Raw genomic sequence first — 18,751 nt, forward strand, 5'->3', positions numbered from 1 at the left:
ATGGTTAGGAGCTACTGACAGTCCTCTTAATTGGTTGATGAAGATCTCAGTAAATGCTTAGATAGTTGAGTTCAGCTGAATGCATGCATGAATGCACTGATCAGAATCTGAAGAAATGTATCTTTCTTTTGCAGCTTTATGGAATTTCTCTGGCACGATGGACCATCATCTCTCTCTTCAAATCGGCGATGTTGTACACATTGTGCAGATGTGTGATGGTAAGCAAGCCTAGAAAGTTGGGGATTCCTTTTTCTGTGGTTGATCATTTTAAGGGCACCCCTGGCCTGGTGTCGAGACCAGTAGACAGCCTCCAGCACTATGGAAAAAAGTATGCAATGTTTGCTCAGCATCAGAAGACTGTATTTTTGTATGTGTATTTTATTTGTGTTTTATAAAGCACCTTAAGCCAAGGCGCTGTACAGAGAACAAGGAACAGTACAGTATAATCGATAAACAAAAAATTCAGAAAACAATCAATCAAGGATGTTGCAGCAAATGAGACGTCAGCGACCCACGAAATTAAGAATAGGCAGAAAAAGAATGGAGAGCGTAGGGAAGAGGGGCTACAAACTCGAAGGGGCGGAAACGGGATTGAGCACAAAGGAGGTGAGGTGCCACAAATAGAAACTGGGAAGAGGAGAGAATGAGAAAGAGGATAGCAAGATATCTGAGCAGAGAGATAGCTAGGAGTAAGACCAAGGAAGGACTTAAAGACAAGACAGAGAGCAGAAAGAGGAAAATGAAGAGAAAGATTATATGTAGGCGTATTAACTGCTCCACTTTCTAGTGGTGAATGTTCCCTCTCTTCCACTAGACTGCAAGAGATTGCAGCATGCACTCTTTGCTAAGATCATGAGGCTGCACTCAATACCTTCCAGCACTGGTTACTTTTCTTCCCATGAAATACAAGCGCTACATTGAGCAAGATCAAACGTCTGAACTGGAAAGAGCCAACACCTAAGAGTGATGGTAGTTTTATTCATCATGGAAAATAACCACTGAAAATAGATGGCTCTACTCTGCAAGAGTAAGTCTTCCGCCTGCCCAGGACTTCCAAGCAGTAGTGCAGGCCCTACTGATCTAATATATTGATTGGGGTAACACATTCATCACAGGGCTCTCAGATGATCAAGTGGCCCCCTCTTCAAAGCTGTCTATCAAAACCTCTGCTTGCCTCTTCATCAGCTTTAGAAAATGTGAACACATCACTCCTATCATGTGCTAATCATACTAGCTCGCCATTATAGCTGGGATCTGTTCCAATACTGTCTACCTCACCTACAAGGCAAGCACCGCCTGTATGCTGGCCTACCTGGTGGCCAGACTGAAAACATTGAGCGACATACATGCATCACACTGTAAGTCTGTCACCAGACTGGAAAATAGACTAGCTTGCAAGGAGAAAACTAGGAACCAGTCCTTCTTATGCAATGTTCCAGTCCTCTGGAACTCCATCCTAGTGGCAATCCAGACTGACTCAGTTTTAGGAATGAATTGAAGACCTGTCTCTTTCAAATACAATTTTGCATAATCTAGGTCCACCATGTCTTGTTGACACCCCCATCTGCATAGTGCATTTGATATTTGTTAATAATATTTATTGATGACTTCGTAAATCCTCACTATTAATTTGATCTAAGACCTGTACAGTGCTCTGTTGCTGTTAAATTAGGTTTGTGCTATAAACTGATAATAATAATAATAATAATAATAATGATAATAATAATAATAATAATAATAATAATAATAATAATAATAATAATAATAATAATAATAACAAAAATTATACCCTATCAAATTCTAAATCCAAATTGTCAAAAAACCACCATGGATGGATGTGGCTTTTGAGTGTTTTGTTAAGACAAGCTACTCTAGTGATCTGTTCATTTGGCCACTCTCTAAAATAGCAATAACTTTCACTGACTCTTTTTGTTTACTTACAAGGCTTAACTGCTTCCTGTTTCCCAAAACAATTAATGTTGTTTATCAGTAGCTGATTACTAAACTTAGATCCTTGGAATATTCTGTGATGATAGTCATTGCTCTTTGTAATCAAATTGATGTATGATCTCAAAGAACGTTATCATCGGAATCAGAGTTCAATCTCAAAGAACTTTATCATCAGCTTCAGCATCGCCATAGGATCTCAAACACTTCATCATCAGCATCGTCATAGGATCTCAAAGAACATGTTCATCAGCATCTGTGTATAATCTCAAAGAACTCTATTATCAGAATCTGTGTATGATCTCAAAGGACTTTATCATCAGCATTGACGTATGATCTCAAACAGTTTATCATCATCTGCGTATGATAAAAAATACATTATCATTAGAATCTGCGTTTGATAGAACTTTATCATCAGATTCGATGTATGATCTCAAACGCTTAATCATCAGCATTGGCGTATGATCTCAAAGAACGTTATCATCAGAATTGACGTATGATCTTAAACACATTATCATCAGCATCAGCGTGTGATCTCAAAGAACTTTATCAACAGTATTTCCAAAGCAGGGTTTGTGAGGTGCTCCAACTTTTGGGGGGAAAGTTCTAGCTTCATAGAAAACCTTTGAAAGGTCTGCAATAAATAAATTAAAGACAGGAGGTGCTATTACACATGGATGTTTTACGTATCTTTCCCAGGTCACTTCTCATTTGCTATCCTGTCTAACCTTTATAGTAAATTGCTACTCGATAATCCAAAGTGGATAGCCCATTACCTAACTTTTCCCCTCATTTTGATTAACTGTATCAAAAGCTGAGGGCAAGTCAATGAATACTGCATATAAAGGACCATTGCTTGTCACCAATGGATTATGGGTGTTCAGACAGCTGATCCATTGGCCATATATTCACCTGAGCCCTAACCTGAACCCTGTACAATACGGAGTAAAATTAAGCCCATTGAATTTTTAGCTGGTTCTTCCAACATGGCCACCCAACCAAAATTTGAGTCTAAGATAACATTCTCTTTTTATATACTGGGATTAAGATAATGTATTCCTGATGATTGTTATAGTTCTGGTCTCTAGCATTAGTGTTAGAGCCATATTGCATAATCCCTCTGGCTCAAGAGCTCAACAATTTCATAAATTCTAAATCATATCGATAATATCCTGAAATGTACCAGCGTAGTAACACTTGGTGTTCGGAGGAGTTACATGCAGAATCAATGGAATTAAATATAGCTAAAATATAGTATGCAATATATAATACTTCCAACTCTTAGCTAAAACAGGATGTAGTCGCATTTCCATTTTTTCCCTCCCTATTAACCAGTTTCCAGAATTGACCAGTTTAATTAATATCAATAATCTTGAGCATTTCCTGCCAGCTCTGTCAAGAAATAACCTTATCGTCAAAAACAACTTCTTTAAAACCATTGCATCTTGTAAAGTGTCATCTCAAGTTGGCAGGAATGGGGCATGAACCAAATACCTGACACCATCACTTCCAACCAGGCAGGAGAAGAGGACATTACGTTTCTGCTATCAAGGGTAAAGGGGTGTAACATGTGGGTGGACATAGTTGGTGATGGAGTACCTGTGTTACATGGAAAGGTGAGCCAGCTCCTGAGCACAGGAGTGATACTGACCATCTAAGCCTTACTTAACATTAGTCTTAGCTTCAGTGCCATAGGTCATATCAGTCATCAGGCTCCAATGGCCACTGCGGCTGAGATGCACTTCTACTGCCAACTATTAACAGAGCAAAGCTGAAGCATGAATTTTTAACTAAGCCTTCGAAGGTCTCTTAACAGGATCCACTCTATTCTCCAAACCAATAACTCACCTTCCTTCCAATTCTAATGGGACAAGAAAATGCTTCTATGCAAGCCTTTTGACATACTCATTCCGCTGCTCAGAACCTGCTTTGAAGGCACGAGGCCTGGTCCATTACAAAGCACTGGACTACTTCTACAACCTATACCCACAGTCAAGGGTCTTACATCAGTGATATACTTGTATTAGCTCAGGGTGAGAGACCTTGCACCTGGGTGCCCCTCAAAGAGGGCTATCGAGCAGTGACTTGAGAGGGCGGAGTATGCGATTGAAGTTGCATATGATACATACATGGATCACACATGCACTCTTCGATTGGACCCGTACCTAAGTCCTGCTTGAAAGCTAGCTGAAAGTTACTGTGAACAAATGACTACTGCTCTGCAAGAGTACTGGGATGAGTAGTGGATACAAGTCCTACTCAGCCCTACACTACTGCTAAACCTGCAGTCATCCCGATCATGAAGGTCAAGCATGAACAGTACATCTCATTCGCCTCTGGCCGAGGGCAGAGGCAAGGGTAAGGCTGTCCTTTCATGAGGGATGGGAGCTTGCACATAATAGGACCCAACAGCAATAGCACTGGGGTACTAAAATAAAAGAATATCCAACAATGGTTCTATACAAATAGGATACTATAAGATACTATAACTTGCCTAAATAAGCACACATTTAGTAAACACACGAATTAGACGCCTATTTAAGGAAAAACACATTTTATGGAAATCAACAGCACAGAGCAGTTCTGCAGCAGTGACTGCATTCTTACCAGTGGTTTTAGCTTGTAGTAGGGGGTATACAGTAAGAGGATCGCCCCAAGTGTTCCTCTGGAGTGGTTAAGGGGAGTGTCTTCCTCCCTTCTTGGAGCCCTTATGTAAACCAATATGCAGAGGGCTTTGGAGAAGACTGTGCTCCCAAATGAAGAGCAAGCTGAAAGTCTTTTTCTCCACATGTCAAACATGATTCAAACAGGGAAGTTGGTCTCATCCCCTTAAATAGGCAATTACCTACAGGGGGTTGGCCCCCTTCTAGTCCTACGTAAGGAGCCCAATCCTGGACGTTTGTTTAGGAATCTTCTGTCTGCTGATGTCATACCCAGCGTGCTTTGTCTGCAGGAAGTAGGAAGGAGTGTACAGTAATATTGTGAGCCCTTTGAGATTCAAACATGGTGGAACCCTTCTCTCCCAGCTATGCTAACTCGCTCCCTCCCACCTTTTCTTTCTGCCTACACAACAGAATATCTGTTAATTCTCCCCTGGTGTGAGCTCCTTTAACCTGGCAAAGCCTATCCTTTTGAAGCACTGCACCTCTCTCTGCCTACTGGGGGTGTTCTTGTCTTCCTGGGAGCAGACAACCATTTCCCGGGGAAAACAACATTTTTGCTGTGGCCGAGCCCACATGGACTGAATGTGATGGGACTCAGACAATGAATACCCAGGAGGCCTTGAAAGGAATGTTACTAGAAACTGCTAGAAACCCGTTCATACAAAAATGACACCAAACGTTTTGGCCAGTGTAATTTTGGATTCCCAGAGATAGCCATGATTATTTTAAATGGCGCGTCTGCCACCAGGTTGTGGGTGCACACAATTATATGATTTCATTTAAATTCAGGACCATCCATGGTTAAATGCAGATCTTGGCTGCTGGAGATTTCTGTACTGTCAGTCTGTTGGTGGGAATGTGCATGTCACTTTGTACTACTATATGTGCAAATGACACATCAATTGTCCGTAGAAAGGCTCAGCAGAGTTACATAATAATAAATATTAATTTAGCATTTATATAGCGCTACAAACCCTCTGGTATCTGAGCGCTGTTTACTATTACCCACAGTGTACAGTGCTCATTTATTGACCTCGGAAGGATGAAAGGCTGAGTTTGGCCTTGCCAGGATTCGAAATTGCGTGAACAGGCTCTGCACAGATGTCAAAGCGAGCACTCTACTTGCTGTGCTATCAGACACGCTTGCATTCTGCTTTTCAGCATGGAGTGTCTGTAGACAGGCTGAGCAGAGTTCCATGCTTGCGCTGTGCTTTTCAGGCTGGAGTGTCTGTAGACAGGCTCAGCAGAGTTGCATGCTTGGGCTGCACTTTTCAGGCTGGAGTGTCTGTAGACAGGCTGAGCAGAGTTCCATGCTTGCGCTGTGCTTTTCAGGCTGGAGTGTCTGTAGACAGGCTCAGCAGAGTTGCATGCTTGGGCTGCACTTTTCAGGCTGGAGTGTCTGTAGACAGGCTCAGCAGAGTTGCATGCTTGGGCTGCACTTTTCAGGCTGGAGTGTCTGTAGACAGGCTCAGCAGAGTTCCATGCTTGCGCTGCGCTTTTCAGGCTGGAGTGTCTGTAGACAGGCTCAGCAGAGTTCCATGCTTGCGCTGCGCTTTTCAGGCTGGAGTGTCTGTAGACAGGCTCAGCAGAGTTACATAATAATAAATAATAATTAAGCATTTATATAGCGCTACAAACCCTCCGGTATCTGAGCGCTGCTTACTATTACCCACAGTGTACAGTGCTCATTTATTGACCTCGGAAGGATGAAAGGCTGAATTTGGCCCTGCCGGGATTCGAAATTGCGTGAACAGGCTCTGCACAGATGTCAAAGCGAGCACTCTACTTGCTGTGCTATCAGACACGCTTGCATTCTGCTTTTCAGCATGGAGTGTCTGTAGACAGGCTGAGCAGAGTTCCATGTTTGCACTCTGCTTTTCAGCATGGAGTGTCTGTAGACAGGCTCAGCAGAGTTCCATGCTTGCGCTTTGCTTTTCAGGCTGGAGTGTCTGTAGACAGGCTCAGCAGAGTTCCATGCTTGCGCTGTGCTTTTCAGCATGGAGTGCCTGTAGACAGGCTCAGTAGAGTTCCATGCTTGTGCTGCGCTTTTCAGCATGGAGTGTCTGTAGACAGGCTCAGCAGAGTTCCATGCTTGCACTATGGTTTTCAGCATGGAGTGTCTGTAGACAGGCTCAGCAGAGTTCCATGCTTGCCCTGTGCTTTTCAGGCTGGAGTGTCTGTAGATAGGCTCAGCAGAGTTCCATGCTTGCGCTGTGCTTTTCAGGCTGGAGTGTCTGTAGACAGGCTCAGCAGAGTTCCATGCTTGCGCTGCGCTTTTCAGGCTGGAGTGTCTGTAGACAGGCTCAGCAGAGTTGCATGCTTGCGCTGCGCTTTTCAGGCTGGAGTGTCTGTAGACAGGCTCAGCAGAGTTCCATGCTTGCGCTTTGCTTTTCAGGCTGGAGTGTCTGTAGACAGGCTCAGCAGAGTTCCATGCTTGCGCTGTGCTTTTCAGCATGGAGTGTCTGTAGACAGGCTCAGTAGAGTTCCATGCTTGCGCTGCGCTTTTCAGGCTGGAGTGTCTGTAGACAGGCTCAGCAGAGTCCCATGCTTGCGCTGCGCTTTTCGGCATGGAGTGTCTGTAGACAGGCTCAGCAGAGTTCCATGCTTGCGCTGCGCTTTTCAGGCTGGAGTGTCTGTAGACAGGCTCAGCAGAGTGCCATGCTTGGGCTGCGCTTTTCAGGCTGGAGTGTCTGTAGACAGGCTCAGCAGAGTTCCATGCTTGCACTGTGCTTTTCAGGCTGGAGTGTCTGTAGACAGGCTCAGCAGAGTTCCATGCATTGCGCTGCGATTTTCAGCATGGAGTGTCTGTAGACAGGCTCAGCAGAGTTCCATGCTTGCGCTATGGTTTTCAGCATGGAGTGTCTGTAGACAGGCTCAGCAGAGTTCCATGCTTGCGCTGTGCTTTTCAGGCTGGAGTGTCTGTAGACAGGCTCAGCAGAGCTCCATGCTTGCGCTGCGCTTTTCAGCATGGCGTGTCTGTAGACAGGCTCAGTAGAGTTCCATGCTTGCACTATGGTTGTCAGCATGGAGTGTCTGTAGACAGGCTCAGCAGAGTTCCATGCTTGCGCTGCGCTTTTCAGCATGGAGTGTCTGTAGACAGGCTCAGAAGAGTTCCATGCTTGTGCTGTGCTTTTCAGGCTGGAGTGTCTGTAGACAGGCTCAGCAGAGTTCCATGCTTGCGCTGCGCTTTTCAGCATGTAGTGTCTGTAGACAGGCTCAGCAGAGTTCCATGCTTGCGCTGCGCTTTTCAGGCTGGAGTGTCTGTAGACAGGCTCAGCAGAGTCCCATGCTTGCGCTGCGCTTTTCAGCATGGAGTGTCTGTAGACAGGCTCAGCAGAGTTCCATGCTTGCGCTGCGCTTTTCAGGCTGGAGTGTCTGTAGACAGGCTCAGCAGAGTGCCATGCTTGCGCTGTGCTTTTCAGGCTGGAGTGTCTGTAGACAGGCTCAGCAGAGTTCCATGCTTGCACTGTGCTTTTCAGGCTGGAGTGTCTGTAGACAGGCTCAGCAGAGTTCAATGCATTGCGCTGCGATTTTCAGCTTGGAATGTCTGTAGACAGGCTCAGCAGAGTTCCATGCTTGCGCTATGGTTTTCAGCATGGAGTGTCTGTAGACGGGCTCAGCAGAGTTCCATGCTTGCGCTATGCTTTTCAGCATGGAGTGTCTGTAGACGGGCTCAGCAGAGTTCCATGCTTGCGCTGCGCTTTTCAGCATGGAGTGTCTGTAGACGGGCTCAGCAGAGTTCCATGCTTGCGCTGCGCTTTTCAGCATGGAGTGTCTGTAGACAGGCTCAGCAGAGTTCCATGCTTGCGCTGCGCTTTTCAGCATGGAGTGTCTGTAGACAGGCTCAGCAGAGTTCCATGCTTGCACTATGGTGTTCAGCATGGAGTATTATGAGAAGGAGATCTGATTAGGAGACCTCACTTTCTGAGACAGAGCTTCCTGCATAATGTTCTTAATACAGATATTAAACAGTTCAAGCTATTCTCCTCCCACAGATGGCATCTGTCATAGTTATAGCAAGATAAGGGGGCACACAAGATAGATGTGTATATGTGATGTAAACATAGGCTTCTGGGACATTGGATACACTTTCCCTGAGACCTCTAGGTTCATGAGAGGAAACCTTAGTGAGATTGTGTAACATTTGCCTTTTCTTCTTGCAGGTTGGTTCAGGGGTTACACCCTGAAGAACAGATCTACTCGGGTAAGGCACCTGGTCATCTTGCTGGTCCTCTCTCTAAAGTTTAGATTCACTCCTTTTACTCACTCCTCTTCAGTGCCTTTCCCTAGGACACCATTGTTGTGATCATTGCCAGGGCCAGGGGTGTTGCTAGGTCTGGAAAAGACCCGGGGCTACGCTGATGTCGGAACTGTCGGGACTGGGGGCTAGCTAGCCTTTTGGCTGTAGCTCCTGAGATTCTGTCCGGGGCTACAACCAAAAGATCAGGGGCTATAACCACCTTAGCCCCCTAGCAACCCCCTAGCAACGCCTCTGGCCAGGGCCCTTCAATACACTCCCATCCCAGCATCTGTTGCTTAATCTACTCATTGGCTACCTTCTGATGTGAATTTCTATTGTTGTTTCATCTTCTACAGGGCATCTTTCCTGTGTCCATCATCCATCTTAAGAATGCACGTGTTGAGAAGAAAGGGTATGTATCTAGGCAACACGGGTTTTTTGTTTTTTTCGAAAGGTTTACATTTTTTAAATGTATTTATTTATTTATTTTATTTATTTGCATTTTTAAAGCGTTCACACAGCCCAGGGGAATCGCGGCGCTGTTACCGGAATATTTCTTAGTTGCATATTTATAACGCGCTTGATACCCAGAGGTTTCTAAGCGAGGAGCCGGGGATCGAACCTGTGTTGCTTCCTGTCGTCACTGCCGCTGAGCTCACAAACAATAAACATGTGCGACATAAGCAACACAGCAATCAAGGAGCAAAGTCAATGAGCCTCACAATATTCATTGCTCCACCCGCCCCATCCATTAAATTGCCATAGTTTCCTCCGTAAGTCTTTTCCCAATCTTGCGATCCATACCTGTCCCCTTGCCGGATCCGCTACCAGGTACCTCTTTGGTGGGGTACAGTTTATAATGTTCCAGTGTAATTCCCGAGACATATTGGCACGTATCCGTCTCTGGTTAGTGCATGTGCCCCCTTGGTTGTTCTGTTATGTTCCAAGTTAAGCACACTGTAGAGCAGTCATTCCATGGGCAACAACCTAATGGGCAATATATTGAAAATAGATAATGGAGATTGTTTTATTGTATTGCTGTTTTTAAGGCGCCTTATACAAATACAGTTGTTTCAAAGCACACATAAACGTGAAAAGGAGGGGAAGGCGACATGATCGAGAGGGAATGGGAGGAAGAGTGGGATGGGTAAAGGAGCAGAAGATGAGAGATTGAGATATATAGTCACAGTACAGATAATATGCATATTTATAATATGCAAGTCAAATATGCACGCCAAATAGGTGCTAGGGAAAGCATTGTTTCCTTGAGTGGGTAGACATATTTGCTATCATATCGATCTGATTTAGGATCAGCTACAAGTTTGTGCAGGTTCAAATTGTGGATGGTGTTGGCATCTAGGCAAAGTTTCCCCGGTGCAGATCAGGCGTGCTGAGGGATCTGTGGCTTACACCATAAAACTTGTGTTTTGCTGGTCTGGAGAAATGCTGGTGCCAGTATTACCAGCATTTTTTCAAGACCGACAAAACTGTAATGAGTCACTAAGTCAGAATTCAAATTTGCAAAGTGCAGACTGCCCTTATGTCATCCTGCCAGCCCTTCCATCCTCCCGGCCCTTCCTCCCGCCCTTCCATCCTCCCGGCCCTTCATCCTCCCGGCCCTTCCTTCCTCCCGGCCCTTCCATCCTTCCGGCCCTTCCTCCCGGCCCTTCCATCCTCCCGGCCCTTCAATCCTCCCGGCCCTTCCATCCTCCCGGTCCTTCTTCCCGACCCTTCCATCCTCCCGGCCCTTCCATCCTCCCGGCCCTTCTTCCCGGCCCTTCCATCCTCCCGGCCTTTGTACCCTTCTCGCTGAACCTTAGTGTTCACCTTAGTGTTCTGGCCATCCTATCCGCAGTCTTTGCGAACCATCCTTCTCACCAACTTGCCTGCATTCATTCTTCCACAAAGCAGCCCCCCTCATACCAGCGCTATTACTGCACGTGGAGTTCGCCTCCAAAATGGCCACCGCTGCAACCACGACGCCTTCTGTGGTCACCTAGCAATAGGCACAGCTGATTGCTGCACCGCGATTGGAGCGTGAGTCTTATTACACGCGTCCCCTGCGCCGAATGGCGTTAGCCGGCACCTCCTCCTAAGGGCACCCTCTTAAGGGTAACATCCTGTCCGTGCCATCCGGCCATCAGGGCACGGCACTCTGCAAGTTAACGCCCCTGCAAGCCGCCTCAACAAGCTATACTTACATTGAATCACGGTAAGAACCGTATATACTTAAAAGCCCTGCCGGATAGACCTCCACCTTGACCACGTCACCCTCAACCCTACGACCTACTCGGACCCACGCACCTATACACATCGTGCTGAGGCCAGCCCAGCCCGCTTAACTGCTTGTGTTTATCACTGTGACATGCCGCAATACGACTTGAACATTCAGCGTCTTCCCTGCACGCCACTACAAGCCTAACTCTGCCACAGCTATTTGAACAGTCGCCATCCATGCCAACCACTTGACCTATGCAATGCTGCATCCAGCCGAACTGTGCCACCCATTGATTGCTGCATCTAGCCTAACTGTGCCACGCCATTGATTGCTGCATCTAGCCTAACTGTGCCTCCCTATTGATTGCTGCATCTAGCCTAACTGTGCCACCCCATTGATTGCTGCATCTAGCCTAACTGTGCCTCACCATTTGAATGTTGCATCTAGCCTAACTGTGCCTCACCATTGATTGATGCATCTAGCCTAACTGTGCCACCCATTGATTGCTGCATCTAGCCTAACTGTGCCAGGCCATTGATTGCTGCATCTAGCCTAACTGTGCCGCCCTATTGATTGCTGCATCTAGCCTAACTGTGCCACCCCATTGATTGAGGTATCTAGCCTAACTGTGCCACCCATTGATTGCTGCATTTAGCCTAACTGTGCCACCCATTGATTGCTGCATCTAGCCTAACTGTGCCATGGCATTGATTGCTGCATCTAGCCTAACTGTGCCTCCCTATTGATTGCTGCATCTAGCCTAACTGTGCCACCCCATTGATTGATGCATCTAGCCTAACTGTGCCACCCATTGATTGCTGCATCTAGCCTAGCTGTGCCACCCAGTGATTGCTGCATCTAGCCTAACTGTGCCACCCCATTGATTGCTGCATCTAGCTGTGCCTCACCATTTGAATGTTGCATCTAGCCTAACTGTGCCACCCCATTGATTGATGCATCTAGCCTAACTGTGCCACCCATTGATTGCTGCATCTAGCCTAACTGTGCCACCCCATTGATTGCTGCATCTAGCCTAACTGTGACTCACCATTTGAATACTGCATCTAGCCCAATTGTGCCTCACCATCTGAATGTTGCATCTAGTCTAACTCTGCCTCACCATTTGAATGTTGTATCTAGCCTAACTGTGCCCCCCTTTGATCGATGTATAAGTTTATAGCAGCCCTACACAAACTAGACCATTGCACCTAGTAACCACCTACTCCCTGCTGCACCACACCTATGTTCATGAGTATAATCCTAGGGACCCTGACACGCCAATTCGTACTAGGCCTTTTCGCCACAATGGCCATTGCCGATCCAGCCTCATGCCCCCCTAAGGACAGAAATATGAGACTGCGAGCAACACTACCACAGCTTTACGATCCCAAAACAAACTTAAATAGAAGAGGCCCCACTACTCCCACTTGGAATACTATCCATTCCTTAGAACTACCCAAGAAAAGCACACAGCAATATAACTCCCTCAAACTGTCCACTGACCATCCTGATACTACGCCCAGAAACACTGAGAGGGTTAACGTATCTACAACCAGACCCCCCCACAAGACAAAAATCACTAGCACCCTATCACTATCTGGGTCACTAATCAATGCCAGATCCATGGTGGCCCACGCTATCGAGCCAACACAATAACCAATGAGAATCTGGATTTACTGGCCATAACCGAAACATGGCTCCACGAGGCTGCAGGACCTGCCCTCATGATAGCTGTACCAGATGGATTCCAGATACTCAGAGCAGACAGACCTAACGCCAGAGGCGGTGGACTAGCCATTATCCACAAAACCAATCTAACTCTCAGGCTCGCCAATGCTCTACCGAACCAATCCTGTGAGACCCTTACTGCCACTAGGCTCTTTCAAAGATGACCTAAACTGCATCCTAGCCAATAATACTAAAGACCACTCACAAATATTGCTCATGGGCGACCTTAATCTCGGATTTACTGATAACGAGGACAAACATGCCCGATCAGCTGCTGCTATTCTAAAGGACTACAGTGTGACACAAAAAGTCACCTCTCCAACTCACATCAAAGGAAGGACACTAGATGTGGTTGCCGACCTAAACTGCAACATTACTATCACAAACACCACACCGCAATAGTGGACTGACCACTTCCTAATCACCTTCTCTGCCTCTCTGGACCTTTTCCGCCCTCATACTATAGTCATGGCACCCTCCCTCCCAACAAGGTACAACAAGGACATTACAGCAGAAAAGCTACTACCCCATCTTCTCCCTGACCTCAATAATTCACCTAACAGTACAGATCCCACCCTACTAGTTGAAACCTTCCACTGTCCCAATGACAGGGCACTAGACATTATTGCACCGTTCAAAATTTGCAAAATCAAACAGAAAGCCCACCTCAATGCATGGTTCACACCCCAATTGAAGGAATTAAGGGCACAAAAAAACAAAAGCTACTATCCACATGGAACCACTCGCCCACTGAAGAAAATAAGCTCAGACTAACTAACCTCTATAAACTATACAAAAAAGAAATAATTAGCACAAAAAATAACACATTCAACAATAGAATATCAAAGGCTAAATCAGACACCAATGAACTTTTCGCTATCCTTCGCGAAATGGAATCCCCTATACCTCAGGTGGATAACATTCCCAAGGACAAGCTATGGTGAACTGACATTCAAAATGCCTTATCAAATAAAATTACATCCCTCCAGTTCAGAATTGCTAAAGAGAAAGACTCACTGCTCCTCCCAGCAGAGACACTACCCCAACAACAACCATCTCCCCTCCTACAGGACTGCACCATCCTACATGTTAGCTTCAGGAAAGTCTCTATTATTGAAACAGAAAAAATCATACTCTCGCTCAAACCCTCCAACTGCAAAGGAGATAGCAGCCCACCCCAAATAAAGGACACAGCTAGAGATCTAGCCCCCTTCTTCTCCAAGCTCATTAATGCATCGTTCATGACTAATCTAGTGCCAAACAACCTTAAACACTCCTGGGTACTCCCGCTACTCAAAAAACAAACTCTGGACCCATCCGTCCCGACTAATTAAAGACCGATCACTACAGTCCCCTTTTTACTTAAAATCGTAGACAGGGTAGCATACTTACAAATACAGGACTACCTAGAAGCCAACAAATTACTAGGAACACGTCAGTCTGGATTCCGAACCCTCCATGGCACAGAAACAGCCTTGATCAACCTTAAGACTCAGATTGATGAGCTAAAGGACAAAGGGAACTCAGCTATGCTACTCCTCCTTGACCTATCGGCGGCTTTTGACCTAGTGGACCACACAGTCTTATGTAACCACCTCAGGTCAGCCGCTCATTTCTCAAGTGATGCCATAACTTGGGTTCAATCCTTCTTAGCGAACCGCACCATGCCGCAGACCCCATTGAAGTCCCCTGCGGGGTACCTCAGGGATCTTCCATTTTCCCTACTATGTATTACATCTTTACTAAGCCCCTGTTTGACAAGTTGGACAGACTGGGTGTCACGTACACCAACTACGCCGATGACACCCAGATCCTCATCCCCTTTCGGGCAACTTCCTGGAGGACTAGGCCTTAGTAAATAAGATATACCACCTCATTCAGGCATGGATGGCATCTCATGGCCTCTGCCTGAATGACGACACAACCGAGCTTTTAATCCTAGGCTCCGAGATGGCCATCAAAAAACTTGACCCCAACTATGCCACCTTCAATATTGACAACAATGACATTAAAGTTGTACCTGCAGTTAAAACCCTTGGCTTCTATCTTGACTCAGCGCTCTCCCTCAAAAAGCAAGTCAACTCACTAGCATATTCCTCAGCATAAACCTGCAAACCAGGGGAGTCGCTAGGTCTGGAAAAGACCCGGGGCTACGCTGATGTCGGAACTGTCGGGACTGGGGGCTAGCTAGTCTTTTGGCTGTAGCTCCTGAGATTCTATCCGGGGCTACAACCAAAAGATCAGGGGCTATAGCCCCCTTAGCCCCCCCCGAGCAACGCCCCTGCTGCAAACTGATCCGAGCTTGCAGACCATTCCTCTCTGAAACTAGCCACATCACGCTAGCCAACGCACTCATACTATCTAGACTGGACTATACCAACACACTCTATGCGGGGTCCAATAAGCACATCATAGACAAACTGCAAAGAATCCAAAACAATGCTCTAAGAGCGGCTCTAAATATTCCCAACAGAGATCATATCTCTGCCTTCAGAAGAAATGTTCACTGGCTCAAAATAAAAGACAGGGTCCTCCTCAAAACACTATCCCTTACCTCCAAATGCCTTAACAACATAGCGCCTCCTTACCTTACAGAGAGAATAAACAGGAGAACCTCAAACCGGCCCATGAGGTCAGCCAACGCCTTCACCCTAGAGGTTCCTAGATACAAACTAAACACAGCTAACGGCTCCAGCTTCCCAGTTACGGCTGCTGAATCCTGGAACAAACTCCCACTAGAGCTTAGAACGAGCGAAAAGTTCTAGCTTGGTTATGGAACGATGATGTCTAATTTGAGCTGCTGATGAATCTCCCCACCCAGACAGCTCCTCTCTCGACCACCGCTCCAATTGTACATATGCCACTGTACGACCAGCGGGCACCTTGCAAATTGCATCTGTAATGTGTTCACCCACTGTAACACTGTATAGATATCTATGCCTGTATATAACCATGTATGTTTATAACTTCTGGTAACTAAGCTGATAAGTATCCTTGCAATGGTTGCGCCCAACTATCTTCGGGTCTCGGCTGCGCCATATCAAATAAACCACTGGCTCCCTGTCAAAGAGCGCCTCCACTTTAAGACCCTCACTATCACACATAGATGCCCCCAGCTATCTGTCCGAACGAATACCACAAGTCCAGACACTCAGACCTAAAAGGGATCTGTACACCAAGCAACTCTCTGTTCCCAACTTCAACAGAGTCAGAGCTGGTGGTTCAAGTTTCGAAGTTCTAGCTCCAAAATCTTGGAACTCACTTCCACCTAAATTAAGAGCGGAAACCTCCCTCACGTCCTTCCGAAAGTCACTGAAAACCATCCTATTCAAGTCAATTTGTACCAAGAATGTTCTAGGTAACCATTAATATCACTGTAACTAACCACTGTACCTACGCTCTTTGTCTCCCTGTAACCTCTAACATTCGCAATTAATGTAACCAATTGCCCACTGTATTCTAGGTCAAGTAAGCTCGCTTGTAAAAGCGCCACGATGCCCCAGGGCAGCTGTGCGCTTTATACATGCAAATAAATAAATAAACAAACAAACAAACAAAACCCCCTTGCTGGAACGCCTGCACCCTAACTTTACTTACCTCCTGTCCACACGTGGGAGGAATGTAACGCGACTTTGCCAGAAACCAATTAACATTGGCATGTTCTCTTCATGATGCCAGACAATAAGCCTTGCTATGGAGATGAGAAAACGAAAGGCGAGAAAGTGGTGTGGAGGGAAGAGGTAGGGGTGAGAGATACACGAGGAGAGATAGGGGTGTGATGAAGAGGAAGGTGAGAGGAGCAGAATGGTACAGGTGTAGGCGAGAATGTGGGAGTGGGGGAGGTGGCCTATTGCCAAAGCTATTGCTGCCTCCCACGTTGACCATTGATGTCACTCTGGCCCCACATATAGCCCCCCCCCCCCCCCAAAGAAAGCTGATAGCAGACCCTCCCTATGCCCCCAACATGTTATCTTTGCCTGTCCCCACAGTGCCCAGCATCTTTGTACGTTTATGTGGCCAGCCCCCAAAACCATTAAGGCAGCACCACCTGGGTATGGCGAAACTCCCTGAGCCGGTGTACAATGCCCAAGTGGCCAAGGACCCACAAGCCTCACCTGAAGTTGCCAGGACATTCTAACGCTGGCATAGAGGGCATCTCCTGATTCACATGCCGGGGAGGGGAGCATTCCTTCGGCTTTGCTCTCTTCTCCTAGTTGCGCATGCGCACAGCGACACCCTGAAGAGATAGAAACATGGAAGCAGAGAATAGATTAAGATGGCAGAATGTCTCGGGTGACAATTCTTAACTCCAAGTCATGTTTCACCAGAATGAATGGCCAGGAGACAGAAGAAAGTGAACCCCTTGGAGTGACTATGCATAGCTCAGTTCTTTATTATTATTATTATTATTATTATTATTATTATTATTATTATTATTATTATTATTATTATCATTATTATTATATTTATTATTATCATTTTTATTATTGAGCACGGACGTAGCTTTGATAAGCAATGGAGCGTTTTACAGAAGTATACAATAGTGTAGAAGCATAACAGAGCGCTTTACAGAGGTTACAAGAGACCAGATAATCAGCAGGGGTAGGATACAGAGGGACACAGAGGAGGGGTACCGCTGTTCATTCATGAGCCCCTCTCCCCACCTCTGTGGATAAATCAGAGGGCTGCCCCCGCTGCCCCCACTTTCCACCTTGCAGAGCTCTGCGCTGCCCCCTCCCGTGGCACCTCGCTCATGTGGACTCTCTGGTAACCGCGATCATACTTTTCTTTCGCAGGACTGAGGAGAGCATCGTCAGCCTGGAGCTTCCCATGGTGCAGGAGATCACCACCACGCTGAGGGAGTGGGCCATCATCTGGAAACAGCTGTATGTGGTACGTGAGATTCCCATAGCCCACCCTTGTCTCTTCCATACATGGAGCGCTTGTGACCCCAAATATTCATTACTTGTTGGGCTGCCGCAAAGCCTTGAGGACCACGAGGAGGGCCTCCTGCAGCCACTGACTCTCCCGTGCACCCATATCCCCTTTTGCGCAAAGCCCCTTCTCATCCATCCGCCATGTTTCATAGCACTTTGAATGCTGTCAGATAATGGAGACTGGGAACTGGAGATTATGTAATTGCCCTAGATGGGGATTCTCCTGGCTCCCCAGCTCACAATAAGCCATGAGCCATGGCTCTCCCACGCCAGCACAAATACACCGGTGTGGTGCCCTATCTACCAGAGTCCATATCTTCTGGGAGAAGAAAAGACAAAGCACCTGAAGCCTATAATGTGATGCATTTTATAAGTGAAATGTCCATGTTCCCTATGCCTTCCAGGGTGAATGGTACCCTAAAATCACTGCCTCTGGGAGACCATACCTGTCTGGTGGGGTGTGAAAGATGGGCCTGCATGCATCAGGTCCCTTACTGTGGATTAAGGCACACTACGGTCCCTAGGCTTCCCGTCTCAGCTCACCAATTCTCTCTTTTAATGCACGTGTGTGTTGTGTTTATTTAGTTTCTGTCAAACACCCCATGATTATAATGTTTTCTTGGGTCAGTAGTAGGATATTGACAGCAACATCAGACAGATTTCAACGACATGTATGACAATTTTGGGGGCGGTGGGCTTTGGGGCGCTGGGCATAGGGGCTTTTGGCTATGAGGGAGGTGCATTGCGGTACATTTTTGCAGTGTAGTAAGGTCAGGGATAGTGTGGTGCATGATCAAAACTGGGATGTCTTTTGCCTTTTTCCAAATTGTCCCAGGTCTACAATGCAGCGTTATGCACCCGTTCCACGGGGAACACCGGGGTCTTGGGCGGGGAGGCAGCCTGCGGGCTGAAATCAACGGTTTCCGCCCACGATCCGCGGAACCTGATTGGCTGCGCTCCCCGCCCGGGTGCTAATACTGCTATTGTCCTGGCGTGCAACGTTCCGTCCTCCTGGGAC

General features: G+C 46.5%; 1 protein-coding gene across 1 annotated transcript in view; it reads left to right on the plus strand.

The window, feature by feature from the left end:
- LOC138516908 (dedicator of cytokinesis protein 2-like) overlaps positions 1–18,751 on the plus strand; it is a 2,920,848-nt gene that overhangs the window by 158,407 nt on the left and 2,743,690 nt on the right. Inside the window, exons 2-5 of the mRNA XM_069632364.1 lie at positions 135–218; positions 8,774–8,814; positions 9,207–9,262; positions 17,593–17,689. Coding sequence (XP_069488465.1) covers positions 135–218; positions 8,774–8,814; positions 9,207–9,262; positions 17,593–17,689 — 278 coding nt within the window. The remainder of the gene's footprint in view (positions 1–134; positions 219–8,773; positions 8,815–9,206; positions 9,263–17,592; positions 17,690–18,751) is intronic.

Source organism: Ambystoma mexicanum, chromosome 6q (genome assembly GCF_040938575.1).
Source record: "Ambystoma mexicanum isolate Mex_15411 chromosome 6q, UKY_AmexF1_1, whole genome shotgun sequence".
In the NCBI taxonomy this organism is placed as follows: domain Eukaryota; kingdom Metazoa; phylum Chordata; class Amphibia; order Caudata; family Ambystomatidae; genus Ambystoma; species Ambystoma mexicanum.